The sequence below is a fragment of the Oncorhynchus masou genome, chromosome 15 (assembly GCF_036934945.1).
Source record: "Oncorhynchus masou masou isolate Uvic2021 chromosome 15, UVic_Omas_1.1, whole genome shotgun sequence".
Classification (NCBI taxonomy): Eukaryota; Metazoa; Chordata; class Actinopteri; order Salmoniformes; family Salmonidae; genus Oncorhynchus; species Oncorhynchus masou.
The window spans coordinates 32,401,469-32,416,056 of NC_088226.1; the positions used below are offsets into that span (position 1 = coordinate 32,401,469).

Genomic DNA, 14,588 nt, shown 5'->3' on the forward strand with positions numbered 1-14,588 from the left:
AAACTTGTGGAGTGGTTGAAAAACGAGTTAATGACTACAACCTAAGTGTATGTAAACTTCTGACTAGAACTGTATTGAGGTTTACGGTTGTAAGAGGGAGGATACGTGTGTCCTTAATGATGACATCCCTGGTGGCTTGGTGGAACACCATCTGGTAGAACACATAGACGATCTGACACACAAACTCATCGTCCTCCTGTTGGGCTACAGGCAGAGAGAGGTGAAACAGACTGACACACAAACTTATCGTCCTCCTGTTGGGCTCAAGTCCATAAAAAGACTGTATACAATCCCTCAACCAGCAAGCTAATACAAGTCGATGTACTGTATATATTGCATCATACATTTCACTTCATTACTGCTCATATTGTAGCTCACATAGCATGTCAGTTTGATCATAACTTGCAGGCATTTTAGTAGGATAACCCCTCCTTCTAGCATGTGCAGGCCTGGGCCCTATCGACTACCTACAGTTGAGCAGCTCGATGAGGGCAGAAATGATGCCAGACTTGGCCATCATGGCAGCACAGGAGTCGTCCACGGACACCGTCCCTATCATGATTACCACCTCTAGGATCAGGTCATCCTCTGCCGAGCCTGGTGGGCGTGGGGGGGCAAATGTCAGGGGTCACAGAGATCAAAGCTGAGAAGGGAAAAGTCACTGTGTGATATCACAGTGTGTGTGTGTGTGTGTGTGTGTGTGTGTGTGTGTGTGTGTAAGATCGCTGACATCATTCAATGATGTAGGATCAGTCAGTGATACTGATAGAGTGATGAAGGTTATGGGTTAGGGATTGGAGAAAGCCATGGGATAGAATTATTTCAAATTGAAAACTTGTGAAATGGCCGTACAGTATTTGCTTGTCTCAAGATCTTCAGGCTAAATGCACCTGTAAGTTTTAGCACAAGTCCTCCTTCCTCACTCTCCCTCCCTCACCACCTGGTTTGAGGCAGTCTTTGAGACCTACCTGGTTTGAGGAGGTCTTTTTTTAACCTTTATTTAACTAGGCAAGTCAGTTAACCTTTTGAACCTCTGGGGGCAGTATTTCATTTTTGGATGAAACACGTTCCCGTTTTAAACAAGATATTTTGTCACGAAAAGATGCTCGACTATGCATATAATTGACAGCTTTGGAAAGAAAACACTGACGTTTCCAAAACTGCAAAGATATTATCTGTGAGTGCCACAGAACTGATGCTACAGGCGAAACCAAGATGAAATTCCAAACAGGAAATGCCCCAGATTTTGAATGCGCTGTGTTCCAATATCTCCTTATATGGCTGTGAATACGCAAGGAATGAGCCTACACTTTCTGTCGTTTCCCCAAGGTGTCTGCAGCATTGTGACGTATTTGTAGGCATATCATTGGAAGATTGACCATAAGAGACTACATTTACCAGGTGCATGCACGTTTCCATTTGGTTCAGAAGAGAAAGGCAACTGCCACGAATGATTTACCATCGAATAGATATGTGAAAAACACCTTGAGGATTGATTCTAAACAACGTTTGCCATGTTTCTGTCGATATTACGGAGTTAATTTGGAAAAAGGTTTGGCGTTGTAATGACTGAATTTTCGGGTTTTTTTCTTAGCCAAACGTGATGAACAAAACGGAGCGATTTCTCCAACACAAATAATATTTTTGGAAAAACTGAACATTTGCTATCTAACAGAGTCTCCTCATTGAAAACATCCGAAGTTCTTCAAAGGTAAATGATTTTATTTGAATGCTTTTCTTGTTTTTGTGAAAATGTTGCCTGGTGAATGCTAGGCTTAATGCTATGCTAGCTATCAATACTCTTACACAAATGCTTGTGTAGCTATGGTTGAAAAGCATATTTTGAAAATCTGAGATGACAGTGTTGTTAAGAACAAATTCTTATTTTCAATGACCGCCTAGGAACAGTGGGTTAACTGCCTTGTACAGGGACAGAATAAAATATTTTTACCAGCTCGGGGATTCGATCTTGCAACCTTTCGGTTACTAGTCCAACGCTCTAACCACTAGGCTACCTGCCGCACCACAAACACCCCCTTTGAGGTGGTTTCTGAGCCTACCTGGTTTGAGGTGGTCTTTGAGGAAGGGCACCAGGTTGTACTCCTTCAGCACCAGTTCCCAGTCCAGGTCAGGGATGGTGAGGTTGGCCAAGGTCCCCAGACACTCAATCACATACTCTTCCCTCTCCTGCACTCCCGTCTGAGCAGCCAAGTCACCTATGTAGTCCTGAGGGGGGATCAGAGGGAGGTCAGTTACCATAGAGACAGAGGTCATGGGTTCCCAAACATTTTTGGCCCACGACCCCATTTTGATATAAAATTCTCACAACCCCAACAAAATGAAAAATGATGGAATTAACAGCCAATGTTTACTTTAAAAATAATAATAATTGGGGCTATGACAGTAAATTGCTAATTAGTCTGACTTCCTTTATCTTATCTCACCACCACACATTCACATGTGGGAATGATTAAAGTGCAACGGTCAAGTATGGCCTTTTTCCGCGATTTAAGGGCGCTCTCTGGTTGAAACGTAACTTTTAGATTTGAATAATTTTCATTTAGATTTTTAAGGTCAACTGCACAATGATTGAGAGACCAAGATTCTTTTTTTTGCCAGGATTTTTGAAATTCTTCCACGACCCCATTTTTACTCCACGTTTACTCCATGTGTAACTCTGTGTTGTCTGTTCATACTGCTATGCTTTATCTTGGCCAGGTCGCAGTTGCAAATGAGAACTTGTTCTCAACTAGCCTACCTGGTTAAATAAAGGTGAAAAAAAATAAAATAATAATAATAATAATAATAAAATATATATATATATATATATATATATATATATCAGGTGACACTGTATGGGGTAGATGGAGCCTAGCTATGGATTCAGCTACAAGTATAAGAACAAGCATAGATATGGAGTCAGTAATCTACAAAACCCAGAACTAAAATCTTGCGTAATTGCTTCCGATGCTCAATTAAGTTCTGGGAGGAGACTAACGCAAAGTCTTCACCCTGAGGGAAACTCTCTGAAAGTTTCAAGCAGGGCCAAATGTCCCCTCCCCTTCCAAAATTTGAAAGATCGTGATTTGCGAAATCGTGATTTATCTAAATGATCAGTGACAAAAAAAATCTGCGTACCGGAACAAAGTTATTTGTTAGTCTTGCATCACACAGTCTTTATTACCATATTACATGCATCTGTCCATGAGAGACTATGGATTCAGTGATATTATTACAAGAACACAGATCATGTTAGCCTGTCTAGCCTTACCTGCCTATATCAGGGATGGAAGCTACAAAAAAAACTGAACTCCTCACGGGCGGCAGCATTGGCTCATGGGTCTGCATATCCATACCCACACACATGCAGTCAGAGCCGGCCCTAGCCTTTTGTCCCACAGCCCCTTTCCACCCTACCTTGCGAGCAAGAAATTTTAGTGGCCCTCCTCTTGACAGCGGAGAGGACAAATGTAGGTTTTTTGAGTTCATTTCCTGCTATTTTACACATTTTGCCATGGGACGTAGAGAAAATGTTGCAATGTTATAACTCATTTTCATGCAATTCTACTCTACTTGCAATGGGGTGGGGAGAAATGTTTGCAGATTTTAGTGATAATTAAGTGTCTGTCAGTGACTTAAGAGAAACTGCTGAAGCAATAACCCATTTTGAAATTGGCACATTGTGTATTCTACTATTCTAACTCGCAACAGTAACAACCACGACTGAGTTCCAAAAATATATATATTATGATCCGCAGGCCTACAAAAGGAGGGCCCCGAGCGACAGTTGACCATCCCTGGCCTGTATCTATACTGAGCATGATTAAGCTCATCAGTGTTAAAGACTGAGTGTGAGTTAGTTTAGTACGCACTATGAAGAGGTTCTTGGTGGGTCCGTCGTGTTGAGACACGTTCCTGATCATCTTCATGGTCAGAACATCCTTTAGCTTCAGACCCCTCTTCATCAGCATCTTCAGACCATTACCTAGGGACGTAAAAACAGGATTAGAAGTGTTTGTGTGTGTGTGTGTGTGTGTGTTTTACCTTCACAGATGACCTGTGCATTCCTCTTGTTGGCAGCCAGGTTGATGCAGAAGGAGATGAGCTCAGGGTCCATGGGGCTCTCACCACAATCAAACATTATCTTCATCAACTGTCAAGCAATCAAATAATACATAAATCAATCAATTCATCAATACCAATTCATCATCAATCATTATAGCTGGCCAGAAGTCAGTCAGTGTGTTATGGGTGTCTCTGTTCCCAAACCTTTCTCTCTATTTTGAGGATGGATGCATGCTTGGTGACATCATTGGCTGAATGACATCACCATGTTGATGACACTGGTCTACATATCGTCCATACAGTCATTTAGTGGGTCGCCATGGTGACACACACTGGGTTAACCGCAGAGTACGGAAACAGAAAGGCCTTTTCTGAAGTGAGCAGATAAGTAGAGGGTACAGTCATTTCTGTCTAATCAGGTTTGTGCCAAGACCCTGCAGGGGACTACTGAAAGGGCTAGCAAACAGATGGGAGGAGAGAGGTGGACATAGGGAGATGGAAAGAGGACATTCCATGCCTGCTTGCAATTTGTCCATTCCTCCACAATCCAAAGGCCTCTGATTCATATAGAGCATCCTACAGTCTCCTTCAATTACGTCAAAAGACAGTAAGCTTCAGGTCCTTAGTGATGATGATGGTGGATGTGTGTGTATTTGTACATGTGTGGAGGGGGCGGTGAGGGGGAGACGTGATGAGTGGAGCAGAAGAGGGGGCTAGGCCACCAGTTAACACCCTGGAAGTCAACTACAGAGAGAGGTGCAGGTCCACAAAGGAGTTGCTCCCAGCCCTTGTCGTCTGCTCCCCCTCTTTCCCTGCCCAGTCTCCCAGCACTCCTGCTCTGATTTAACATTAAACAGGAAAGGCTTTAAGCAGGGGCACTGCAGGTCCGCTCCCTGTGAGGAGTCAGTAGTGTGCAAGCCTACTAACACACACACACACACACAACCTCGCATCAGGTATCACATACCAGGGGCCCTGGACCCCAAATCAGCCCCGTCTAGACTGTCTGGCACCTGCCTCTGCTTATTTACCACAGCATAGCCAGAGGAGGCTTAGCGCCACACTACACAGCAGAACCTCCATCACTCCCCTCCAGCCTCCACTCCTTCCTTCCCTTCCCCCCTAACCCTGCACAGCCCTTCGCCCCTTCCTCTCCCTCATAACCCCATGTCCGGCCTCTCCCTCCCAGCCCGGAACTGACCCCACCAGAAGTGGAAAGGATTGGGTCAGGTCTTGCCCCAGGCCCAGGGGAAGAGGTCTAGAGGTGAAGGGCAGAAAGTAAAGGAGTAGGGGAGGCAGAGAGGAAAAGGTTGAGCTGGCCAAAGGGCAGGGGCAGAGAGGAAAAGGTTAAGCTGGCCAAAGGGCAGGGGCAGAGAGGAAAAGGTTGAGCTGGCCAAAGGGCAGGGGCAGAGCAGAGGTAGCCTGATGAGGAAGCGTGTCCAGTGGGAAATAGGGTGGGAGGATAGAGAGGAGATTGGCTCCAGGTAGGATGGGCGATATGTCCAAATTAATCATCATATTTTCCACATTGGACGGTATGACAGTATTTGAAGGTATTTTATGTTTCTGAATAATAAAAGTTCTAAATATGCTTTGAGTAGTGCATGACCCTAAGGTGGCAACACATACATTATAAGTGATTTTGAAGGGGCTTTCTCCATTCTAATTGGTGTAGTGTTCAATCCAACTTCAAATAAAAAATTATTCAGTATTTTCATACATTTCTGCATTTCCTGCACTTTTGTTATCATTTCCACACAGTGACCTGCAGGGCTGCATGATATGGGCAAAATGCTATAGATGGAATATAGTGGGCAGCACCTTGAATATATTGATGTTTGACATGACGGCAAATGTATAAGCCAGGAAATAATAATTGGGTACGAACCAAAAGTGCTGGTCAGTGTTTCTAGGTGACCCTTAAGTAGAAGTGACATGTATTCTTACCTCATGTAGCTAGCAAACATTAAAGACGGTACAGTATGAAGATAGGCAGAAACGGCTTCTCCAATAGAAATCCTCAATCACACTAGTAGGCGATGTCATGGTGACGTTGGCTAGCTAAGCTCATGCACAAAAATACGTCATTGGGTCTAACATTCGCCTCGCAGCAAACTGCGGATGTGCAGACCGTCAAATCAAAGGCTTTCCTTAGATATTTGTTTTGAACAAAAATTAAAACGTGTCAGTTTGTCACATTCACGAGGCTAGAGTAATAACATGCTCAACTACTTAAGACTTTGCTCGAATCTAGGTTCAGATGTTTTTTTTTAATGAACTACTAAGGAAGAATGTCACTTCTCTCATTGACTTTCCAAACCACAAACCCCGGTCTGATCTACTTTGTCTATTTCGCACGCGTTCTCGCAATGATGCGCCTCTGCGTTTAGAAACTCTGTGCTAACACATTCATGCTTCGCCTATTCCTCTGATTCAGAATATACCGTTGCATAAACATGCTTACCTAGGCCTACACCAGCACTGTTACCACGGTTACGTTTGCTCTGATTATTAGTACATTTAGCAAGCTAGCTAGCCATCTAACTAGCGATTAGCATTAGCGGCTAACAATATTTATTTTAGTCACAACTTTGCTAAGAAAAGACAAACTAGCAGACAGTAAGATACACAAACTAATAGTGTCATTATATAATGCTTGGGGAAAGCAGCATGTCACCAATATCTTGTTGCATATATGCAGACTGCAGAGCGAACAACAAGAACGTGCTTGGATGACTGGGGGGCAGGGCTTGGTGTGGGAAGTGGCATGCAACAGGAGGGAGAAAAACAACTTAAGTAGAAAACGGAGTAAACTAAAAAATGTGTTTACATTACACGTGTCAAAGTTGGGTATCATATTTAACAAACCAAACACTGATATACCATTATAGAAGGTACAAGTAAAAATCCAAACCGTACATCAATACCCATATATAGTAAAATACTGTAAACTGCCCAGTGCTAGCAAAAGGACCATCCCTAGAATCAGAGAAAGAGCAAGAGAACGAGAGAGAGGTCCTGGGGTCAAAGGCCACTTTCCAGTCATGCTGTTACCCAACATCCCCTCTGACCCCGCAGGGCAGATCTACTGGCGACATGACCCACTAAACAAACAACCCTGTTTATGAGCATCTGGCCCCCATTTACACCCAATCTCACAAGACAAACAAAATAAGCATTTAACTAATCTACCAATGATGAAAGACAGATGCAATCAGACTTAACTCAATCAATATGACATCTCAGTTTCATCCTGACATCACTAACATCATGTACACTTAAAATCTAGATATTCCCTATTAGTGCATTCTACGTACATCAAAAAGGCCTATACTATGGAAAAGATGGGGATAAAGTCCTTTTTCACTGAGGGCTGGTTAGATGAAGGATGCAAGGCTTTCTCCAGCACTCCAATAAGTGGAAAGACATTTAAAAAAAACATAGACCTGTCATCAATGAGAGTGAAGGCTGAGCAGCCGTCCTTTGGCGATTTGGGTGCAAATGTAGCATGTGCAAAACCCCCAGCTCAATTCCTCTCTCTCTCTCCATTCCTACCACTCCACCCATTCCTGCCGCTCTCTATTCCTTCCGCTCTCTCCATTTCTCCCACCCTCTCCATCCCTCCCATCCTTCCTTCCCTCGCTACACCCCTTTTTCCTCATGCATAATTCCAAGGCTGTTAGCCTCGATGCTAATGCTGTCTGGTCTATGGCCCCAGCCCCCGACCCTAGAGTATACACTACCCAGTCTTACCTGTGGTATGCAGTCCGTGTAGGCAAACATGGACTTGAATCTGTCGTCCACACTGATGTGGTACAGAATGCACATACACAGCTGTCTCTGGCTCTCGTCAGCTGAAACATAAACAGAGAGAAGAGAAGCACAGAGAGGGGTAAATGGATGAATGAATGAGGAGCTGTACTTACTTTCTGCTTCATGGAGATTCAAATGTCCAAAAGTCTTGGACGAGGCTAGTGCACAACATACAGTACGTCCATTACAATACAGCTTAAATAACATAGTTAACCACCTCTCTAGGAGGATATGGTTTAGGAGAAAATCTAGTCATTTAAAGACAATGCACACATTTTCTTATTGCAGGTTTATAAGAGGTTATTTTACAGTAGTCTAAAGAACATGGCTCTGACTATGATTTAGTGCTAATCTGTCAGGCAGCACTCTGAGTGTTTATGAGTTTGACCCAAACCACTGCAGGACGCTCCAGATGCAGCTCACCAACATCATGGGGTTAGGTGTTTGAGGGCCTAGGACCTTGTTTCATGAACACTAGTTTCTAGAGGGAGAGTGACTGCAGTGACCGACTACACTGGGTAAGAACTAGGGTGATGAAGGACCACAGATCTGACAGACCAGACCGACCCAGTCCAGTTCGAACTAGTCCCAACCTAACCAGTGGTCAGTGACCATGCAGGGCAAGCAGCCTTATCACATACAGTAGCAGGCCTACTGGTACCAGATGTGCTCACCGAACCCCTGGAAACAAGAGAAAAGAAACGTCTTGGAGGTTTAAATTGGGAAAACAGGAGGAAGCATCAATTTTACTGCCTTTAATAAGTTAAAAGGTACACTGCTCAGGCCCTTGCAGTGCTGTGATTGGCCCACACGTGCTTCTCATTAGTGGAGCCCTCAACCTATACCTTAACACATACGCTCACACACTTGTTGCCTCACATGAGCTCTCTCCCTCTCCCCCCCGCCTGACCTGGAAAAGTCCCTCACTACACCAGTAGGAACATGGAGGATCCTTTATGGGGAAGGAGAGAGACCCCATTAAATGTTCTAAACACCACTAGAACCCCACTGAAAAAAAAGAGCAGAGAGCCGTTAACAATTAATTTGAGTGTTCAGGGGCAGTTCGTGAAAGAGCTAAACTCCAATTACACCCTGCTCTGATTTAAAACCACCCAACCTTCATAAAATCATACCACCATGCATTAGTGGCGCCTGGGGCAGTTCTGTGGACAGTATACTATTCTGTTAGTGCAATTTACTGAGTAAATAAGAGTACTGGTTCAGTCTTCAAAGAGAAAACCCATAACGCACATCAAATGGCTTCTAAGAAAAGGTCCATTGTGAAATTGTCCAAATGGAATGATTCTGGAGTAAATTGTGAGTTAAACGTGGTACTCTCTGGAGATAAGAGGGAAATCTCTGGACAGTACTTCTACACAGAAAACAGGACAGAGCCAATAGGATGATTAAGAGTTCAATTCTGCGCAGCTTGAAAACCACACTGACACACATACTGAACACCCACACACATACTAGGGATGTGACAAATGGGAAAAGATTCTTAAGTTTAAACTGCCATTTTTGGGGGTGGTGGGGGTGATCCGTGAGAGAAAGATTTTTTTTTTAACTTCTAGTGAACTCACAATGGTTTGGGTCTCATGGTGCATCCCTTTCAGATGGTTAAGCATCACACCTTTACTGTACCTCAATTCCACCTCGCAAAGTTTGCATGTCCTTTACACCCCTAACACATACTGTGAAACAGTAGCCCAACGTTTAAGAGAAATTGGAGAGAGCGAATCATACATGCGAACACACCGGAACACGCTCTAAATGATATCAAATTTTATTAGTCACATGCGCCGGATACAACAGGTATTACAAATCAACAGGTAGACCTTACAGCCAAATGCTTACTTACGAGCCCCTAACCAACAGTGCATTTTCAGATAAGAACAAGAGATAAAAGTAACAAATAATTAAAGAGCAGCAGTAAAAAATAACAATATATAAAAGGTGCCGGTACAGAGTCAATATTCGGGGGCACCGGTTAGTTGAGGTAGTATGTACATGTAGGTAGAGTTGTTAAAGTAACTATGCATAGATGACAACAGAGAGTGGCAGTGGTGTGGAGGGGGGGAGCAATACAAATAGTCTCGATAGCCATTTGGCTAGATGTTCAGGAGTCTTATGGCTGGGGGCTAGAAGCCTCTTGGACCATGTGGTAGCAGAGAGAACAGAATATGACCAGGGTGGCTGGAGTCATTGACAATTTTTAGGGCCTTCCTCTGGCACCGCCTGGTATATAGGTCCTGGATGGCAGGTAGCTTGGCCCCAGTAACGTACTGGGCCGTTTGCACTGGATCCTGGACGGGCCCCTGTGTTGAGGATCAGCGTGGCGGATGTGTTGTTAACACCTGGGAGCGGCCCGTCCAGGATCCAGTTGCAGAGTGAGGTGCAGAGGGAGGTGTTTAGTCCCAGGGTCCTTAGCTTATTGATGAGCTTTGAGGACACTATTGTGTTGAACGCTGAGCTGTAGTCAATGATATGTACACTCCCCTAAGTACGTATACAGACAAGGGTTGCAAAACTACCAACACTTTACAGGAACTTTCAGTAATTTTGGTAATCAACAGGTAATATATGGTAATTTATACTTGATTAACTTAAAAGTGTATTAATATACAGTACCGTCGGGAAAGTATTCAGACACCTGGGCTTTTTCCAGATTTCGTTACATTACAGCCTTACTCTACAATTGGTTTAAAAATATATATATTCTCAGCAATCTAATGACAAAGCGGAAAGTTTATTTTTGTTAAAAATAGAAAACAGTAATAAATTATTTACAAGTATTCAGACTATTTGCTATGAGACACAAAATCGAGCTCAGGCGCATCCTGTTTCCATTGATCATCCATTGATGTTTCTTCAACTTGATTGGAGTCCACCTGTGGTAAATTGATTGGACATGATTTGGAAAGGCACACACGTGTCTATATAAGGTCCCACAGTTGACAGTGCATGTCAGAGCAAAATCCGAGCCATGAGGTTGAAGGAATTGTCTGTAGAGCTCCATGACAGGATTGTGTAAAGGCACAGATCTGGGGAAGGGTACCAAAAACTTTCTGCTGCATCGAAGGTCCCCAAGAACACAGTGGCCACCATCATTCTTAAATGGAAGAAGTTAGGAACCACCAAGACTCTTCCTAGAGATGGCCGCCCAGCCAAACTGTGCAATGGTAGGTGACCAAGAACCCAATGGTCACTCTGATAGAGCTCTAGAGTTCCTCTGTAGAGATGGGACAACCTTCCAGAAGCACAACCATCTCTGCACCACTCCACTAATCAGGCCTTTATGGTAGCGAGACGGAAGCCCCTCAGTAAAAGGCACATGACATCCCACTTGGAGTTTGCCAAAAGGCACCTAAAGACTATCAGATCATGAGAAATAAGATTTCTCTGGTCTGATGAAACCAAGATTGAACTGTTTGGACTGAATGCCAAGCATCACATCTGGAAGAAACCTGGCACCATCCCTAAGGTGAAGCATGGTGTGAGCAGCATCACGCTGTGGGGATGTTTTTCAGCGGCAGGGACTTGGAGACTAGTCGGGATCGAGGCAAAGACAAACGGAGCAAAGTACAGCGATATCATTGATGAAAATCTGCTCCAGAGCGCTCAGGACTGGGGCGACAGTTCACTTTCCAACAGAACAATGACCCTAAGCACGCAGCCAAGACAACGCAGGAGTTTCTTCGGGACAAGTCCCTGAATATCCTTGAGTGGCCCAGCCAGAGCCCGGACTTAAACCCGATCGAATGTCTCTGGAGACATTAAAAATAGCTATGCAGCAACGCTCCCCACCCAACTTGACAGAGCTTGAGAGGATCTGCAGAGAGGAATGGGAGAAACTCCCAAATACAGGTGTGCCAAGCTTGTGGCGTCATACCCAAGAAGGCTTGAGGGTGTAATCGCTGCCAAAGGTGCTTCAACAAAGTACTGAGTAAAGGGTCTGAATCAAATCAAATTGTATTTGTCACATGCGCCAAATATCGTGAAATTAATACTTACAGGTCCTTAACCAACAATCCAGTTCAAGAAATAGAGTTTAAAAAATATTTACTAAATAAAATAAAAAATTCAAATATCAAAAAGTCGTGGGTGAACAGGGAGTACAGGAGGGGACTAAGCATGCACCCCTGAGGGGCCCCAGTGTTGAGGATCAGCGTGGCAGATGTGTTGTTGCCTACCCTTACCACCCGGGGGCGAACCGCCAGGATGTCCAGGATCCAGTTGCAGAGGGAGGTGTTTAGTACCAGGGTCCTTTGTGGGTACTATGGGGTTGAACGCTGAGCTGTAGTCAATGAACAGAATTCTCACATAGGTGTTCCTTTTGTCCAAGTGAGAAAGAGCAGTGTGGCGTGTGATTGAGATTGCGTCATCTGTGGCTCGGTTGGGGCGGTATGCGAATTCGAGTGGGTCTAGGGTTTTCGGCATGATGGTGTTGATGTGAGCCATGACCAGCCTTTCAAAGCACTTCATGGCTCACTTATGTAAATGTTACATTCAGTTTTTTTATTTGCAAACATTTCTAAAAATCTTTTTTGCTCTGTCATTATGGGGTATTGTGTGTAGATTGATGAGGGGAAAAAACTATTTAATCCATTTTAGAATAAGGTTAAGGTAACAAAATATTGGACAAGTCAAGGGCTCTGAATACTTTCCGAATGCACTGTATAGTAAGGATGCGCACCTTTCCCTTTCAAGTCGATTCTATATGTATCTAGATACACAGGCTCCGATACGATACAGGAAGATACGGTTTAGTTTGAAACAATTCGGTGCGATTCGGTTTGATTAGAGAATGAATTGATGCGATTCGGCTTGATGCGATAAACTAACATTTGTTGCATAAACACATTCATTTTTCCAAAGGAAATTACTACAACTACCTCTTTCGTCCATCTGGTCTGAACCCTTCGTCGACACGGCGCCCCGCCGTACCACAACGACTGGTCCACCAACTTAACGCCCTCAACTGGCCTTCGCTGGACGTCAGAGCAGACGCTTCTACTTACCCCGGCCTGCTAACTGTAAACGCCGTGTCTCCAGTGTGCTAGCACTACCCGCGGCTTCCCTGTTCACTGGACCCTATGATCACTTGGCTACATAGCTGATGCCTGCTGGACTGTTCATTAATCACGGTACTCCATTTTGTTTATTTTTTTGTATATCTGTCAGACGCAACTCAGGCCCTGTATGTAGATATCCTGACCCTCTCTGCCCATTCATCACCATTTTACCTGTTGTTGTCTTAGCTGATTAGCTGTTGTTGTCTTACCCATTGTTGCCTTAGCTAGGTCTCCCAATCAACACCTGTGATTCCTTTATGGCTCTCTCAAATGTCAATATGCCTTGCACACTGTTGTTTAGGATAGTTATTCTTGTCTTAGTTTACTGCGGAGCCCCAAGTAATACTCAACATGCCTCAGATACCTCCTTTGTCCCACCTCCCACACGTGATGACCTCACCCAGCATGAAAATAAAGGAGAGCCACACACTCTAGGAGCTCAGATGCAAAAATGTAATATCCAACATTGACAGCCAAGCTGTCTTCATTAGGGTATAATACTCACCCAGCATAACTAGCCCGTCCAGAGATGCAACCTCTCTTATCATCACTTGGTGCCTGGGTTTACCTCCACTGTACCCGCACCCCACCATGCCCGTCTGTACATTATGCCCCGAATCTATTCTACCACGCCCAGAAATCTGCTCCTTTTATTCTGTCCCCAACGCACTTGGCGACCAATTTTGATAGCCTTTAGCCGTACCCTCATCCTACTCCTCCTCTGTTCCTCAGGTGATGTGGAGGTTAACCCAGGCCCTGCGTGTCCTCACACAAATTAAACATGAGCACCCTCATAGATATCACCCTGACCAACTTGTCCTCCAAATACACCTCTGCTTTTTTTCAATCAGGATCTCAGCGATCACTGCCTGCATCTGCTATTGGTCCGCGGTCAAATGACCACCCCTCATCACTGTCAAACGCTCCCTAAAACACTTCTGCGAGCAGGCCTTTCTAATCGACCTGGCCCTAGGTATCCTGGAAGGATATTGACCTCATTCCGTCAGTCGAGAATGCATGGTCGTTCTTTAAAAGTAATTTCCTCACCATCTTAAATAAGCTTGCGCCTTTCAAAAAAATGTAGAACTAAGAACAGATATAGCCCTTGGTTCACTCCAGACCTGACAGCCCTTGACCAGCAGAAAAACATCCTGTGGCGGACTGCACTAAAATCGAACAGTCCCCGCGATATGCAACTTTTCAGGGAAATCAGGAACCAATACACGCAGTCAGTCAGGAAAGCAAAGACTAGCGTTTTCAAAAATAAATTTTCATCCTGTAGCTCCTACCTCCAAAAAGTTTTGGGACAGTAAAGTCCATGGAGAACAAGAGCACCTCCTCCCAGCTGCCCACTGCACTGAGGCTAGGTAACACGGTCACCACTGATAAATCCACGATAATCGAGAATTTCAATAAGCATCTCTCTACAGCTGGCCAAGCTTTCTTCCTGGCTACCCCAAATAGAGGTCGACCGATTATGATTTTTCACCACCGATACCGATTTATTGGAGGACCAAAAACCAATTACAACAATACTGAATGAACACTTATTTTAACTTAATATAATACATCAATAAAATCAATTTAGCCTCAAAGAAATAATGAAATGTGTTCAATTTGGTTTAAATAATGCAA

General features: G+C 44.1%; 1 protein-coding gene across 4 annotated transcripts in view; it reads right to left on the reverse strand.

Moving 5' to 3' along the window:
- Positions 1-14,588, reverse strand: part of LOC135556154 (kinesin-associated protein 3-like) — a 52,831-nt gene that overhangs the window by 12,110 nt on the left and 26,133 nt on the right. For 2 of the 4 annotated variants that reach the window (XR_010457954.1, XM_064989116.1), the window contains exons 11-16: positions 7,819-7,919; positions 4,045-4,153; positions 3,873-3,985; positions 2,061-2,226; positions 472-597; positions 106-204 (exon numbers count right to left, since the gene is read on the reverse strand). Coding sequence is in view for 3 of the 4 variants with exons in the window: in XM_064989116.1 (XP_064845188.1) it covers positions 106-204; positions 472-597; positions 2,061-2,226; positions 3,873-3,985; positions 4,045-4,153; positions 7,819-7,919 (714 nt within the window). In the remaining variant the exon portion in view is untranslated. The remainder of the gene's footprint in view (positions 1-105; positions 205-471; positions 598-2,060; positions 2,227-3,872; positions 3,986-4,044; positions 4,154-7,818; positions 7,920-14,588) is intronic. The other 2 variants (XM_064989117.1, XM_064989118.1) reach the window with 2 other exon arrangements.